We start from the raw sequence: 17,575 nt of genomic DNA on the forward strand, positions 1-17,575 counted from the left end.
CAACTAAAAGGAGGCTTGATGGTGTTCAATCAGAGGATTGACCTCGTGCAGGAGCAAATTGATACCCTATGGCAAATCGCTCAACTTGGCTGTCAATGAAAGTATGCTGGACTTTGAGTCACTAGCATACAACATGAGAATTTTCCCTGTGCTGCAAATCTGTCTAAACTATTGTCTAGCTATATTTTAGGTAATTGGACTGGAGAATTCGATACTACGATGGAGCAGCTGAGAGTGGCCATTGTCACGGTAAATTCTACCAGAGTGGACGCAGGACTAGCTACAGGATTATCATTATGGATTGCTGCAGCCATGAATCATCTGAAGAAATGAGCGGGCATGGGAGCGTTAGCAGGCCTTCTGGTGTTGGTCTCCTTGGTTTGCCTGTGGTGTATATGCAAGATTAGAGTCTCACAACAGCGTAATGCAGCCATGATCATTCAGGCCTTTACAGCCATTGAAGCAGGACAGTCTCCCCAAGCACGGTTGGCTACCATAAAAAGCTAAAATGTTACGCTCAGGATGCAAGGCTAAGCACTGCACTCAGGGTCAGCAGCTTTGGACCCAGAGAAGAGCATGTCTGGTTGCATGAGGGTTGATGCCCCAGGTCCCGCCTCTGAGAAAAAGGTATCGGACGGGTCTGATGCTCTTTGGGTGGATGACACCTAAATGAACATCAGTACAAAGTCCCAATTTATTTCTAATATCAGAGATCAGACCTCTACTCTTGCCTGATGTGTCTAAAACAAAAAGGGGGAACTGTAGAGAGCTGTGTAATGCCGCGCCTTAAAGATGGAGCTGGTTTCCGCCTTCCACCTTCCCAATGGTGAGTGCTCTCTGTCACGAACAACTCCACATTTGGCTAAGGCTGAGGATCTGGTTTGCTTCCATGTATGTGGACCTATCTGCATTGCCCACGTGGCATGCTGGGGTTGGCTACCCAGAGGCTATTTAAGCTGTGGGCTGGCTTTCCCCAGGGTCAGATGATTGTTCAAGGTTCCTGAATAAACTGCATTGAAAAAAAAAATAAAAATAAAAAATAAACAAAATGAATAAATTGTAATTAATAAAAAAGAATTTCATTAAAAAAAAAAAAGAAAAACTTCCTGACAGAAAACATCCAACAAATCAGGGACATTTTAAAAAGACAAAACCTAATAATAAAAGGAATGGAAGAGAAGATTCCTAGCTCCAAGGACCAGAAAATATTTTCAACAAAAATCATAGAAGAAAAATTCCCTAACCTAAAGAAAAAAAAAAAAACAAACCTCTAAACATAAAAGAGGTTTACAGAACACAAAATAGATAAGACCAGAAAAGAAAATCCTTCCACCACATAATAAAGAAAAAATATGAAGACAGACCTATTAGAAATACTCCTGGCTTCACAAAGGAGCCTTTAAAACAAAGAAGGACCTAAATAGATGTCTTGCAGCCCCTAAGAGACCACAAATGTTAGCTCAGACTACCATACGCAGCAAAATTTTCCATCACCATACATGAAGAAAACAAGATATTCTATGACAAAACCAAATTTAACAATATCTATACACAAATAAAGCCCCACAGAAGATACTGGAAGGAAAACTCCAACCTAAGGAGGTTAACCACACCCAAGAAAACGCAGGAAATAAATGACCCTACTGTAGAAACATGAAAGAAACACACACACACACACACACACACACACTACCAACAACAACAAAGTAACAAGAACAATCATTGGTCATTAGTATTTCTCAATATCAATGGAGCCAGTTCCCACAATAAAATGGCAAAGACTAACAGAATGGATTTGTAAACAGGACCCAACATCCTGCTGCATACAAGAAACACACCTCAGCAACAAAGATAGACATTATCTCAGAGTAAAAGGGTTAGAAAAATGTTTTCCAAGCAAATGGACCCAAGAAGCAAGCTAAAGTAGCCATTCTAATATCTAATAAAATAGACTTTCAGTCAAAATTAATCAAAAGAGATAGAGAAGGGCACTTAATGATCATCAAAAGAAAAATACACCACAAAAAATACACCAAGAGGACATCTCAATTCTAAACATCTACTCCCCAAATACAAGGGCACTCATATTTGTAAAAGAAACATTATTAAAGTTTAAATCACATATCAAACCCCACACAGGAATAGTAGGAGACTTCAACACCCCATTCTCACCAATGAACAGGTCATCAAGACAGAAACTAATCAGAGAAATAAGGAAACTAACAGATATCATGAATCAAATGGACCCAACATATCTACAGAACTTTTCGCCCAAGCACACACACAAAAAAAGTACCTTCTTCTCAACACCTCGGAGAACCTCTCCAAATTGACCATATAGTCCATCACAAAGCAAGCCTCAACTGATAATTGAGATAACCCCTGGGGCAGATCCATGTATACCCCAAGCTTGCCACTTCAGTCTCTGTGAGCCTATACGAGCCTTAGTTGATTCAGTAAGCCGTGTTCTCCTGGTATCCTCCATTCACTCTGACTCCTACAGTCTTTCCAAATTGTCACTTTGATTTTTTTTCAGAACTTCTCAACTGAATTCTCTTTCTTATCCTGTTTCATAAGAGAACTATAAAAGGACTTTTACATGCCTGGTTCAAATGTTGTCTTGGAGGCTTACTGCCTCCTTCTGCTAACCTAGGCCCAGTTCTGGAAGCTTCTAGGCTCCATACATCTAACCTAGGCCTAGAATGTTTTCAGACTCTGAGAATTACTGCTGAGTAAGCTCACCCTTTATTTTTTTTCTGAGCTCTAGGCTGGCTGGTTCAACTCGGCTGCTCTGGATCAAACTCCTCTCCTAGATGATTTACTCAATCTGCTCTAATCTCTTGGCTCGTTCTCATTCTCTGCTTCATTCTGTCTTCACCTGTGTCTAGCTTGTTCTCTCATTCAACCTCTCTCTGTAAAATTCTCTCAGTAAAACTGTCCCATGTCTCTCTGCAATCTGTCTCTCTATGAAAGTCCCAATAAAGTTGCTTCCTCCCTCTCTACATTGCCCCTTAAGAAAAAAATTCCCCTCTCTTCTCATGAGAGTTGAGCATACCCTATTCTGTCAAATCTTTCTCTGATTCATCACTATTTCTGCCACTAAATTAGAAATCACTTTCAAACACAGGTGCTTCCTTTTACAAATTAACTTTACCTTCATTGTTTGGGATTAAAGGCATGTACCACCACACATGGACCTAGAACAGGCTGGCCTTGAACTCAACTCTGCTTGAACTCAGGCCTCTGTCTCCTGGATTAACGGTGTGTTCATAGTCCAGCCAGTCTTTGGATATGATAATCTCTTGCCAGCCAGATCACACAGACCTAGGGCTTTTGACATGCTCTCTTGCCAGAACAGCCATGTTCTGAATTAACATTCCTCTACAGAGGACTACTTTCATCCTCTTAGAAATTATTTAGGATTTATTCTTGTCATCTTTTAACTTTGTTAAATAAAGTTTTAATCATTCTTTTCAATTTGTTGTCTGCTTTGTCAAATAATTAATGTGAATTGTATTCCATTGCTGTGAAATTAGTAATTTTCCAAGAAATTTTTTTGCCTTAATTTTTCATGTTTTTTTTTTTATTTCTGCATATCTGGGATTAGAACATTGTCTGGATATTTAAAAAAAAAACCATATTCGTTCAGTAGTAGTACCCACAGTGTTCCATTGTGAAAAGGTTGTAGTAGGTATGAGGTGTTATTATACACTCTATTGGCAGTTGTTCAAAAGCCAAACCCCCTAACCACATGCCCTGGGCACTAAGCTTGTATTGCAGCACTACTCCAAATGCCGCATGCTGTGTGTAAGTAACCATAGCTATGGACAGTCTCACTTCAAAAATATAGTGACAGCTCATTAAAATCAATCACTTCGAGGGGGACAAGATGGCGGCACCAGGAGAACACTGCGTCTGAGGAGCAGGACATTTTCCGTATAGCAACCAAGAGACTGAGCTCTGGGCCCTAAAACAAGAACGATCGTGTTTCCCGGGTGAGAGGAAACCCCCATGGCGTGGGAAGAGGTAGGGTCCACTCTCAGGTCACCCAGCCAGAACCTGGAAGAGATCCCCGGTCCGCAGGCACTAGGTCGCCAGACCAGAGCCATGCACCTGTGTGACCTGATCACCTTCCCAGCTAATCGGTGGGCACAAAAAAACACCAGAGACTGGGAGTCCCAGTCGTGAGAAAACCCCACAGGGAAGGAAGGAAACGGTACTGACTTGGGTCACCCAGTCTTCCCCTGGAATAAGTCTCGCAGACCACCGGGTACGAGCCGCCATCACTGAACTGAGCTCCGGCCGCCTGTGCACCCCAGGGCAATAGAGACTGGGAGTCACTGTAGGAAGAAATCCTCACAGGGAATGAAGCAAAGGGGACGGACTTAGGCCACCCAGTATATCCTTGGCAAAGGGCCAGCAGACCGGCCCAACCCAGGGACCTGCTGAGCGCCAGATAGCCTGCTGTTACCAGGAGAGCAGTATTCACCCGCCACAGATTACTGTTTGGGTACTGGGGCACAGAGCCCCAATCTCAGACCTACGGAAGCCCGGAATCCCCGAGATCAACCCCCAGATACTACTCCAAGGGGCAACCACTTATCCCTAACAAAACTGACCAAACCACGGGACACACAGCTTACAGCAACAGATCACTAAATTTACAGCAAGAAACCCAGAAGCACTGCAGCTGTCCTCAGAACTTCTCTGGGTGAGAGGAGAGCCCTCTCGACTAACAAGGACCACAGTTACCACTCAGGTCTCTATGCCTGAGGTGAGCAGCGACAACTCCTGAAAAACAGGGGCCATCCAGTGACTATACCCAAAAAGCTGAGGAGGCTTCCTTCAGGAAAAACCATCTTCCTGCCAAGGGGATTCTCTCCACCACAGGATTCCAGGAACCACCAGAAACTAACTCCAAACACCTAAGATAGCCCAATGGGTAGAGGCCAGAGTAAAAGCTCAACCAACAAAAGACAGAGCAATATGGCATCTCCAGAACCCAGTTATTCAGGGGCAAGTAGCCCTGGACAGCCCAGCATAATTGAAATTCAAGAAGATGACATAACATCTATGCTCTTGAAGAGGATAACCACGGAAAAAAATAAAATGCGTAAAGACCTAGAGGAAGATAAACTCAAACAGATTATGGCCATCCATAAAGAAATAGAGGAAGATAAAAACAAACAGATTATGGCCATCTGTAAAGAAATACAGGAAGTTGCAGCCAAATAGTTTGTGGCCTTTAGAGAGGAAATGCTTACATCACTGAAAGAAATAAAAGAAACAGGATTGTTCAAACAAACAGCTGAAGGAATTGAAGGAAAAACAGAAAAATACAGTCAGACAGGTGAAGGAAATCAACCAAACAGCTCAAGATCTGAAGATAGAATTGGAAAAATTAAAGAAAACACAAATGGAGGAAATTGTGGAAAGAACTTAGGGAAGAAAACAGGAACTACAGAGATAAGCATAACTATTCAACTACAAGAGATGGAAGAAAGAATCTCAAGTGTGGAAGATACAATAGAAGAAATTGATGTATCTGTCAAAGAAAATGATAAATCTAAAAAATTCCTGACACAGACAATCCAAAAAATCCAAGACAACATGAAAAGACAAAACCTAAGACTAACAGGAATAGAGGAGAAAGAAGATTCCATCTCCAAGGCCTAGAAAATATTTTCAACAAAATCAGAGAAGAAAATTTCCTCAACTTAAAGGAGAGGCCTATAAGCATACAAGAGACCTACAGAACACCTACTAATTAGACCAGAAAAGAAAATCCTCCCACCACATAATAATCAAAACAGTAAGTATACAGAACAAAGTAAAAATACTAAAAGCTGCAAGGGAAAAAAAAGGCCAAGTAACATATAATGGCAAACCCATTAGAATCACACCTGACATTTCAACAGAGACAATGAAAGCCAGAAGGGCCTGGACGGATATCATGCAGACCCTAAGAGAACACAGATGTCAGCCCAGGCTACTACAGCCAGCAAAACTCTCAGTCCTCATAGACGGAGAAAACAAGATATTCAATGACAAAAACAAATTTCAACAATACCTACACACAAATCCAGCGTTACAGAAAACACTAGAAGGGAAAATACAACCCAAGAAAACTAACAACCTTCAAGAAAACACAGGAAATAAATAACCTCACTAGAGTAAAACAAAAGGCAACCAAGCACACAACCTTATGACCACAGCCAACATCAAAATCAAAGGATCTAACAGCCACTGGTCATTAATCTCTCTCAACACCAATAGGCTCAAATCTCCAATAAAAAGACACAGACTAACAGAATGAATGCATAAACAAAACCCAGCAATCTGTTGCATACAAGAAACACACCTAAGTCACAAAGATGGACATTACCTGAGGGTAAAGGATTGGAAGACGGCTCTCCAAGCAAATGGACCCAAGAAACAAGCAGCAGTAGCCATTCTAATATCTGATAAAATAGACTTTCAACCAAAATTAATCAAAAGAGGACACTTCATACTCGTCGAGGGAAAATTCCACCAGGAAGACATCACAATCCTGAACATCTATGCCCCAAGTACAAGGGCACCCACATTTGTAAAAGAAACATTGATAAAACTTAAACCACACATAGATCCCCACAAATTAATAGTGGGAGACTTCAACACCCCACTCAAAACAAAGGTCAGGTCAACCTGTGTCTAGCTTGTTCTACCTTTCAACCTGTCTTTGTAAAACTCTCTGGATAAAATTCCTGAACAGAACACCAACAGCACAGGCTCTAAGATCAACAATCAATAAATGAGACCTCATGAAACTGAAAAGCTTCTGTAAAGCAACGGATACTGTTGTCAGAACAAAACAACTGCCTAAAGACTGAGAAAGGATCTTCACCAAACCTATATCTGACACAGGGCTAATAGTCAGAATATATAAAGAACTCAAGAAGTTAAACAGCAACAAATCAAGTAATCCAATTAAAAAATAGAGTAAAGAGTTAAACAGAGAATTCTCGACAGAGGAACATTGAATGGCAGAGAAACACTTAAAGAAATGCTTAACGTCCTTAATCATTGGCGAAATACACATCAAAACGACCCTGAGATTTCACCTTACACCCACCAGAATGGCTAAGATCAAAAACTCAAGTGACAACACATGCTAGAGAGGATGTGGAGAAAGGGGAACCCTCCTCCATTGCTGTGGGAATGTAAACTTGTACAACCACTTTGGAAATCAATCTGGTGCTTTCTCAGACAATTAGGAATAGTACTACTTCAAGATCCAGCTGTACCACTCCTAGGCATATATCCAAAAGATGCTCAATTATACAACAAGGATATTTGCTCAACCATGCTCATAGCAGCTTTGAATTCATAATTGCCAGAAGCTGGAAACAACTAGATGCCCCTCAGTTGAGGAATGGATAGAGAAATTATAGCACATTTACACAATGGAATTTTACTCAGCAATTAAAAACAAGGAAATCATGAAATTTGCAGGCAAATGGTGGGAACTAGAATAGATCATCCTGAATGAGGTATCCCAGAAGCTGAAAGACACACATGATATATACTCATTCATAAGTGGATACTAGACATATAATATACGATAAATATTCTAAAATCAGTACACCTAAAGAACCTAATTAAGAAGGAGGCCTCTGACTAAGATGCTTAATCCCCACTCAAAAAGGCAAAGAGGATGAGCATCAGAAGAGGGGGAAAACAGGGAACAGGACAGGAGCCTACCACAGAGGGCCTCTGAAAGATTCTACCCTACAGGGTATCAAAGCAGATGCTGAGACTCATAACCAAACTTTGGGCAGAGTGCAGGGAATCTTAGGAAAGAAGGGGAAGATAGAAATACCTGGAGGGGACAGGATCTCCACAAGGAGAGCAACAGAACCAAAAAATCTGGACAAGGGTATTTTCTGAGACTGATATTCCAACCAAGGACCATTCATGGAGATAACCCTAGAACCCATGCACAGAAGTAGCCTATGGCCAGTCAGTGTCCAAGTGGGTACCCTTGTAATGGGAACAAAGACTGTCTCTGACATGAACTGATTGGCCTGCTCTTTGATCACCTCCCCCTCATGAAATGCAGGGTTACCATGCCACAGAAGACAATGCAGCTAGTCCTTATGAGACCTGATAGTCTAGGATCAGATGGAAGGGGAGGATGACCTCCCCTATGGACTGGGGGAGGGGCATGGATGGAGAAAAGGGAGAGGGAGTAGGATGGGGAAGGGAAAAGAGAGGGAGCTACAGGTGGGATACAAAGTGAATGAACTGTAATTAATAAAAATAATTTTTAAAATTAAAAAAAACCTGCCTCCTCTCTTTCTGCATTGCCCCTTAAGTAGCTTCCCTTTCCTCTCTCTGAGAGTTGGGTGTATCCTAGTATGTCAAATCTTTCTCTGAATTCTTACTTTTGCTGAAATTCAATTAAATATCACTTTCAAACATGGGTGCTTCCTTCTACAAACTAAACTTACCTTCATTATTTGGGATTAATGCCACGTACCACCATGCCTGGACATAAACGGTTCTTTACCTGAAACTTACTCTATACCAGGCTGGCCTTGAACTCAGATCTGCTTGCCTCTGTCTCATGAATTAAAGGCCTGTTTGTATCCTAACTGGATTACACAGACATAGAAAGGCTTTGGATGTGATCTCTTTGCCAAAGCAGCCATGTTCTGAGTTAAAATTCCTCTACACAGTGGAACAAATTATAAACTTTTTATTAAGTTTTATATTTAAATATATATATGTGTGTGATATAATTCTGTAGCCCTGCATGAGAATTTTCCATGATAAGAAAGCCATGCCCCTCTTATATTAACAAGTTTGTAAATAAGTATCACAAATACTGCTAATAACTTTTCAAGGTAATATTTAAACATTACCTTACCTTATTTGATAAAGTTGGTAATAAATGCCAAGGAAAGGAAGGAAGCTGATATTAAAACCTCCCTAGGGTTTTCATTGTACTATACCTTGAATCAGACCACACAGATTCATACTGATAAACAAATGGCCTTTCTATCCTACAAAGCAAAATGTCATCAAAAGAGATATTCCTTTTCCTTTTATGTAAATATAAAATGTGGTGCTATTGTACAAAGGGTTTTTATATGATGTTTTTGAATGAGCTAAGAACATAGCAAATGAGAGAGATAAAGCTGCTTCAAACATACAGAGAAGAAAAGAAGAAAGCATGGGATACTTAATGATACACAGTTTGTGCAGTACTTAATACACAGTACTTAATGCACAGTTTATGCAGATAAGTTATAGCATATTCCTATCAAGCACAGAAAATAAAAAAAGACAAATGAATAAAATAGGGATCTCCTAAAGTTTGAAAAACAATAGTTAACTATACTCACTCTGTTCAGAATCCACTGGGGCCATTTTTAAAATATAAATCAGTTTCTTTAAACCATTAGCAAAATTAATTTTGAAATGTAATTGAAATTAATAAACACTTTCAGAAATTATTTTAAACTTCCATAGAATTGCCAAGTTAATGACACAGGCAATTGGTAAATAACAGTAAAAATAGGTCTCTTTAAATTTAGACTATCAAGAAGATGCTACAGAGAGAATTCATTAAAAAAATTGTGTTTAATGGCCTACTGTAGCATTACACTTACCTAAAAATAGGCACCTGGACATTATGGCATGTGGGTACAGTCTTATTCCACTAATGTGGAACTAATGAGTTCTTTTGCTCAGTTCATGTCCACAAAATAGGCCATAGCAAAGAAACAGAATTCATTTGCTACAGTAACACAAGAAAACTCCCAAACACACACACACACACACACACACACACACACACACAAATCCTACTCTAGTTCAGAGTATGAAGAATACATACATACATACATACATACATACATAAGCTAACTAAATAAAACTGGCAGCCAATATATGAGAAAAGTCCTCGTGAAGAAATATTGAAATGTGTGTAGAGTAATGCCATATATTTTAATGGCTATCTGATTTTAAACTGTCCATATGCAGACAAGTGACTAAGTGACATTGTTCAATAAATAATTTTTTTAATTTGACCTTGTTACAGTAGTATTTACTGTGCTCTATTATTCAAAATGCTACACAAATATACTCTTTGACTCCTAATAATGAATGTTCTAAATAAAATTCTAGAATATTTGACTTGACTTATGTTTTTTAATATGATTACAAAGATCCATCACAAATGTTCTTTTTATATCTTTAAAGGGATAAGAGGCAGAGGGGAAGAGAAATTTTCAGTTTTTTAAAGATATATTAATTATTCCTTAAAATCAGTCTTCAGATTAATTCACAATATATATAACAGAACATGTCAACAAGTTTACACAGCACTATTATATTAAAAATCATGAGAGTATAAGAAATATTCAGACATGATTCTTGTTCTCTCTTAAGGGTCCCTTTTTCATTTCATTCTATTGGCTGTTCCTTTATGATATGTACAATGACTATTCTCATGCTGAAGAGACTTTAGTATAATCATACATAGACATGTCGACAATTTGAATGAATATTATAAGACATAACTCATCAACATTTACAATAGTCCTGTTTTAACACCATTGGAATGGATTTATTACTCTCCAATAATATTAAGTGTTTATTTCAAAGCCCCTCAAGGCTAGGTAAAGCTAGTAGTACTTGCAATAGCATGTAAATCATTCACATGAAAACACTATGACAGCGTTGGAAAAGGGCTGACAATATGGTTCAATGGGTAAAGGTGTTTGCTACCAAGTCTAATGATCTGAGTTCAATCCCAGAGACGCACAAGGCTGAAGGAAAAAACAAACTTCCAAAAGTTATCCTCTGACCTACCCATATATGTACATACACACTAAACAGACAAATAAATAATAAATGGAAAATATCACTGATAAATATATTTAAAGTATGATGTAATGAGGACATATGATGAACACATTAAAGTTGTATTTGTTTTCTGTATTAGTTTCCATTAACTGAGATATCAATAAAGCTAAAAGATCCATTTTTAGTAAAGGATTAGAAAGATTCTCATTTTCCCTCATCTGAGGGGTGGGTGAGTACAAGGCATCATCAGCTGAAATATACATTATTGAGTGAGACTTCTCCTCGCACCCAATGCTAACAACAGTCGCATCAGCTAAAGGTAAAACACCTGAAGATGCAGATCTACTTGTGATGTGAAATACATAATTCTAACAACTGCATCTTTCAAACATATTATTATACATACCACTAACACCACAAAGCAAGTATTATACACTCCAAACTGTATACACAAAAGTCTATAAATAATATCGGAGGGTAGAAAAACTTTAAAATACTTAACTTTTCCTGAGATTTCAGTGGCCTGGTTTTCTAAGTACTTTCATTGCAAGAATTTCATACACTATGCCAAAGCTATTGAAAAAATAAGTAGACTAACACCTACTAGAAGCCCTCAAGTAGGTGTCCTGAAAATGTTGGTAAAGAAGTCAATTCATTTGAGAGGTCTCTGCCCCTTCAACTTCACCCTCCTTACCAATATACATTCATCACCGAAAAGGGAAATATTTACAAAACTTAGTTTAGTTATGTTTAAATATTATGTTTAGCTGTCTGGAGACCATGTTCTCAGGATTTATACAAGAAATCAAGGATTAAACTTCATAACAATTAGAAAACCACACTGTGTAAAATCAAAGACTTAGTTAAAGGACATTAAAATAGTTTCACCGTTGGTACTGAACTGAAATGACGACATCTCTTCCCAACACCTGGAACCAAAACCTTTTGAACTTTCACGTAAACAAACCAGGGCACACCAAATTCTCTGTCCGCTGCAAGGTACCACCTCTGTACAAAGGCACATGAGTGAAAAATGTGGAAAACGCCTGAGGACGCTTTGAAGCAGCTTGGGAGAAGTGAGAGCAGGAAAGAGGCTCTTCTCTGGGGTAAGTTTGTTTAGTGGAAAGTAAGCAAGTTGTCAGGGTAAAAGTTGACAATGTTGATTCCAACAGTTTGAACTGTGAATAAACATCCAAAGGGATTATGTTACTGAGAATTAGAAAGATTCCATTGAACTCAATAGAACACTTCTGTTTTCAAAGATAATATGCCTTTGAGCCATACTCTGAACCCACCACTTAGGGTTAGAATTACCCTAAAGTCTTTTGTATGCCATAATAAAGAACATGGGGTGTGACCCGCTAACACAATCTAACAACATGAAAATAAGGTGGAATAAAAATATTTCGCTTTTAATTACTAAATTGTAAAAAGATAAATATGTAACCATGTGCACACTTCAGGGTAAGCTAAAGAAACCTGGAGAAAAACCTATGTTCATCCCAAACATCAAAACCTAAATTCAGTCACTAACCAGTTTAGGGAAATACACGCATTGACCACGAATCATTTTTAGATTTTCCCTCCTTAATGACCTATCAAACAGCAAAAAACAGGCCCTACACTTATGAAATCCATCATCACCTTCTCTGCTCAACAAAGCCACATTTAAATCTGGCTTTCATCTCGTGCTGTTGGGTTTCCCACCAGGTACAAGATGAAAAGCCGGGAGTCTCATGCCTTTTCAAAAGCACAACAATTTGGTTGCCATTCAGCAACTCCTGGTAAAATGCCAGGAAGCCTGTAAAAAAAAAAGTTAAAATTTTCCTAACTTAGAGTTCACAAAAATAAATATGAGATGTTCATAGACTGTCAGAGAGTCCATCTTTTTCATTCTTAACCATTCATAAACAAAAGAAAGCACAGTTTTGACTTGTTAAAAGTTCATTCAAATCACTAATCAAGTCTGGCTTACATGCTCTCTAGAAAGTGAAGGCAACTGAGGCAGTTCTTAATCCACCTTTCCCTAAATGACTCTCCCATTAAAGTCCACTGTGAACATCTTTACAAAGCCTAACAAAATATGCAACTTCCATGTTCTTTAGCAGAAAAGTTCTGAGGCAGCACTGCAAAATGTTTTCCCTTGCAGATCTGACACATATTTACTTCTAGAAACAAGGATGTGGGCAATTCAGTTAAGCTTGAACCCTCTTAGTGCTTAAAAAGAAAATCAAATCCCTCAAATACTTTCAAACATTATCAGGAATAGAATATTCTCAATTCTGCCTAAAGATCGTTATCTTTTTTACATTTCATTTTTATATTTACTGAGTTCAGAGAAAGGACATAGCAGAAAGAAGAAAATAGATACTTCTTAAAAAGGCTCCAAATTTAGTAATCCTCTCAAACCTACTGGCACACACTTAGGAAGCCGTATTTTCATAAGACTTCATTAAATTTTCATTGGTTCTGTCATTTGGGAAAAAAAAAAAAACACACAACAACACAGAATCATCCATAACTTTGAACCAAAAACATTTGCAGACTTCAAGAAATACTTGTTAATGGAAGGGAAGTCATTACAACCAAAAATGAGGTAGAGTGGTAAAGACAGGCAGGTGTGGGCTCATCTGGATGCCACACTAGTATCCCCAAGCATTACCTTGTTAACTAACAGGGGTCATCAATATATAATAACGCCCCAAATTCTATTACCTGTTAATATGAGGTTACTGTAAGTATTGGAGAATTGCTCCTTCAGAAGAACCAGCTGCATCTGAGCTGCCTTCTCTCTCTGGAGCTCCAGCATAATATCAGGGTGCTGGGCAATCTTACAGCCATTCTGTTTGTCCAAGGCAACATCACTCCGGACAATGTCTACAAAAAGAAAGAAGACAGGCAGTAGAAACAAAACAAAAAGTACATTCACATAAGTTTTTTGTTTTGTTTTACCTAATATGACAGAATTTATAAATTACTAGATTTTAAATCAAACTGAAAACAGAGAGATAATAACCATGAGCGTTCTTTAGCTCCATACCAAATCCTGTACGTTTCTCTCTTTATTTCCCAATTCTTTGGCAATTTCTGGTCCTTAGCTCTCTCTGATCTAACTAAAGACTCCAGTCAAACATGCTCCTTCTTAGCTCACCTCCAAGATTTATTTGCCTTTTGGGGCCTTTTCTAAACATCATTTTCAACTCTCCAGAAGGAATAATAAAACAACTTTGAATACTAGGAACTATGAAGTTAACTTCCTCTACCTATGCTTTAGGACCAGGGATAAATATTCTAAATATTTGGCTTATTTTCAACTCACTTTCCAGCCAGACCATTCATCCTAAGTTGGAGCTGCCATTCCACAGGTTGCCTGAGTAGGGACTCTCCTGCTGTATTTCCTGTATTACTGGGGAAATAATTTCAGTCTGACCAGGAAATCATTTTTTTTCAATCCAGAAAATTTTCTAAGTCTCTAACGTAAGAAAGAAAGCTCGAGTCACCAAGGCCTCTCCCCTGCTGTTCATTAATGGCAGGTTGCCTTTTGTATCTCAGTGTGACTTTGTACTAAAAGCAAATATACCTTCCAGAAACAGTCTTCCTCAAAAGTAAACATTCATAGAGCATGCTTCCCAACCAATAGGAAACAGATTCTATATACCATAATGTAAGAAAGTTACTTGTCTTTTTGTCAATTGAAATATAATTTGGATGATTTTAATGGGAACAAATGATAGTATCAATCTAAATAGCAATCCTAGAAACTTTCAAGTTTTTCACAGCTAATCAAAAGATTTTATGAAAAAGAACTTTTAAAAAAAGTCTATGACACTGTTGACACTAACGGTTTCAAATGTGATCGAAAATGTCCATATTAAGGACAGTGATAGGAAAGAGTTGTCTTTTTATGCAGTCTCAAAAACAACTCCTAGAAAATACAAGACATGGCATGACATGAATTGTGGAGTATTGTTCTGAACAAGCAGGCTTTTACTAGATTCTTCCCAAAGAATATCCCATCTATAAGTAGAGACTCAATCCAGCACAGGTTAGGATAGGTGACTACAAATACTAGCCACATTTGAAAACAGTCCATTCTAGTTCTTAATTAAAACAAGAGCATTATTTGTATTTATGACTAAATACATTTGCACCAATTTATAGAAATAGGCAGCAAAATTAGCTAATAAATAATTTCTCAGACTTTATGAGACTTATTTACAGAAAATCATTAAATCAAAGGCACACACATATACTGTTTTACAACTTAGTTTTGCTAAAACTTAGGTGGATACTTGAACATAAAGAAATGAAAGAAAAAGCCTACAGTTGACATCTTTGCTCCAAGAAGGCACAAACTGGAAGGGAAAACCTAGAGATTACTGAATATTGACTTCTACAGCAAAATCAGGGAAGAAATTGAACAACTGGTGTAGTTGCTCCAGATGCAAAAGACATTAAGACAGGTCACTACTACTGTCTTTCAAATTACACAGTGATAACAAGCCTACAGGAATAACCACAAAAAACTCACCATATATACTTTTTTGTTCATGAGATAGCTACCAGGAAGATCATACTCATGTGGGCCCCACAGACAAAGTAGATAACTCAGGTTCAAAAACTAAGCATAAAATCAGAACCCACTAAATATGCCTCAGAAGACACAATAAAGCTATAATACATGGTTCAGTTAGAATAAAGCTCAATACAGACGAGTGTGGGAGCACATACCTATACTTCCAGCAGATAAAGACAGGAAAAATAAGCCAGACTCAACCACAGAGCAGTTCAAGACAATCTTCAACTATATTGACCCTGGTATACACAACAGAGAGAGAGAGAGAGAGAGAGAGAGAGAGAGAGAGAGAGAGAGAGAGAGAATGAGAGAGAATTAAGATCGGTACTACACCAATAAAAAGAGAGAAAAGACCAAGAGGAGGCCATGCCATAACAAGACCTACAATTGAAAGTTAAAGACATCAGTATCAACAGGTGTGCAATTCCCAATATAGAAACACAAGAAATATATTTTAAAAAAATAAGCAACGTGATTTCACCAAAAGTTCATATTCGCTATTAACAGCTTCAAAGGATATTAATATCAGGAAAATAACTGATAAAGAATCCCCAAAACTGGTTTTCAAGAAGAATCAATGACCTTTGAGAAAACACAGAAAAATAGTGGAGGAGAAAGACATAAAAATATAAAAATTTAAAATATTCAATAGAGAAACAAAAACCCTGAGTTGTGGGGGACTTAAGAAAGGCTCATTTATAATCCTAGCACTCAAAAGGTTGAAGCATAGCAACAAATCAAGTAATCCAATTTAAAAATGGAGTACAAAGCTAAACAGAGAATTCTCGACAGAGGAACATCGAATGGCAGAGAAACACTTAAAGAAATGCTTAACGTCCTTAATCATCAGGGAAATACAAATCAAAACAACCCTGAGATTTCACCTTACACCCATCAGAATGGCCAAGATCAAAAACTCAAGTGACAACACATGCTAGAGAGGATGTGGAGAAAGGGGAACCCTCCTCCATTGCTGTAGGAAGGTAAACTTGTACAAGCACTTTGGAAATCAATCTGGTGCTTTGTCAGACATTTAGGAATAGTACTACCTCAAGATCCAGCTATACCACTCCTAGGCATATATCCAAAAGATGCTCAATTATACAACAAGGACATTTCCTCAACCATGTTTGTAGCAGCTTTATTTGTAATAGCCAGAAGCTGGAAACAACCCAGATGCCCCTCAGTTGAAGAATGGATACAGAAATTGTGGTACATTTATACAATGGAATACTACTCAGCAATAAAAAACAAGGAAATCGGGAATCCAAGATGGTGGTGACCAGCGTGCACCATATCTGAGGGACAGAGGATCTGAAACTCCAAAATTGGTGAGTAGAGGGGCGGCTGAACCCAAAACAACAACATGGAGGCTTCCAGGGAGAAAGGGGACAAACCCTGAACTGAGACCAAAAGGATACAGGTCTACCATGGACTTCTCCTTGGACTTCTCCTGGGGACTCAATTCCCAGGCACTTTTCCTTAAAGGGCCAGAGGCAGCAGTGGAGGCACCAAAGTCAGCAGCAGAGGCAGTCTGCAGAGCACGCAGCTCCTTGCAAAGAGCACAGTACTGGCTGCTCCAAGCACAAAACTCCCTGCTTAGAACTTGAGACAGAGAACATTCAATCCCCCGGCATTTCCCCACTACAGGCCTCCCTTCTCCCTCCTTGGCAGAGGTGGCACACAGTATCTGCAACAGAGCACAGAGTCCAGCCCACAGGGCCAGCCACAGACTATACAACACTAAAGTATTTAGGAAACCAGTGCAGGCACATTGCATCCGCAATCTTTGCCCCCTAATGCTAGCATCCACACCTCCTCCTGCACCTGCTCCCCTTACCCACATCCCAAGCACCTACACTTTCTAGCATTCTCTCCTTCAATACACACACACACACACACACACACACACACACACACACTTGCTCCCCCGCAATAGTGATTCTGCACCAGTGGCTTTTCCTCCCTTAGGTACAGCTGAAGCACCAACACACACTCTCAAACCAGTGGACCTTTCTCATCTTCTTGAAGAATACTCCAGACACCAGAGAAAGACAGCTCCAGTCTCAAGTACAGACTCCAGGAACAAACAGTGAAGGTTACAGATAAGCAGATGGCTAGAGGTCAGCGTAAGAACACACCCAG

The 17,575-nt window shown here is 38.8% G+C and overlaps 1 protein-coding gene across 2 annotated transcripts in view; it reads right to left on the reverse strand.

Moving 5' to 3' along the window:
- Hpse2 (heparanase 2 (inactive)) overlaps positions 1–17,575 on the reverse strand; it is a 592,793-nt gene that overhangs the window by 497,631 nt on the left and 77,587 nt on the right. For both annotated transcript variants that reach the window (XM_060389839.1, XM_060389845.1), the window contains exon 3: positions 13,570–13,731. In XM_060389839.1, the coding sequence (XP_060245822.1) occupies positions 13,570–13,731 (162 nt within the window). The remainder of the gene's footprint in view (positions 1–13,569; positions 13,732–17,575) is intronic.

Source organism: Meriones unguiculatus, chromosome 1 (assembly GCF_030254825.1).
Source record: "Meriones unguiculatus strain TT.TT164.6M chromosome 1, Bangor_MerUng_6.1, whole genome shotgun sequence".
In the NCBI taxonomy this organism is placed as follows: Eukaryota; Metazoa; Chordata; class Mammalia; order Rodentia; family Muridae; genus Meriones; species Meriones unguiculatus.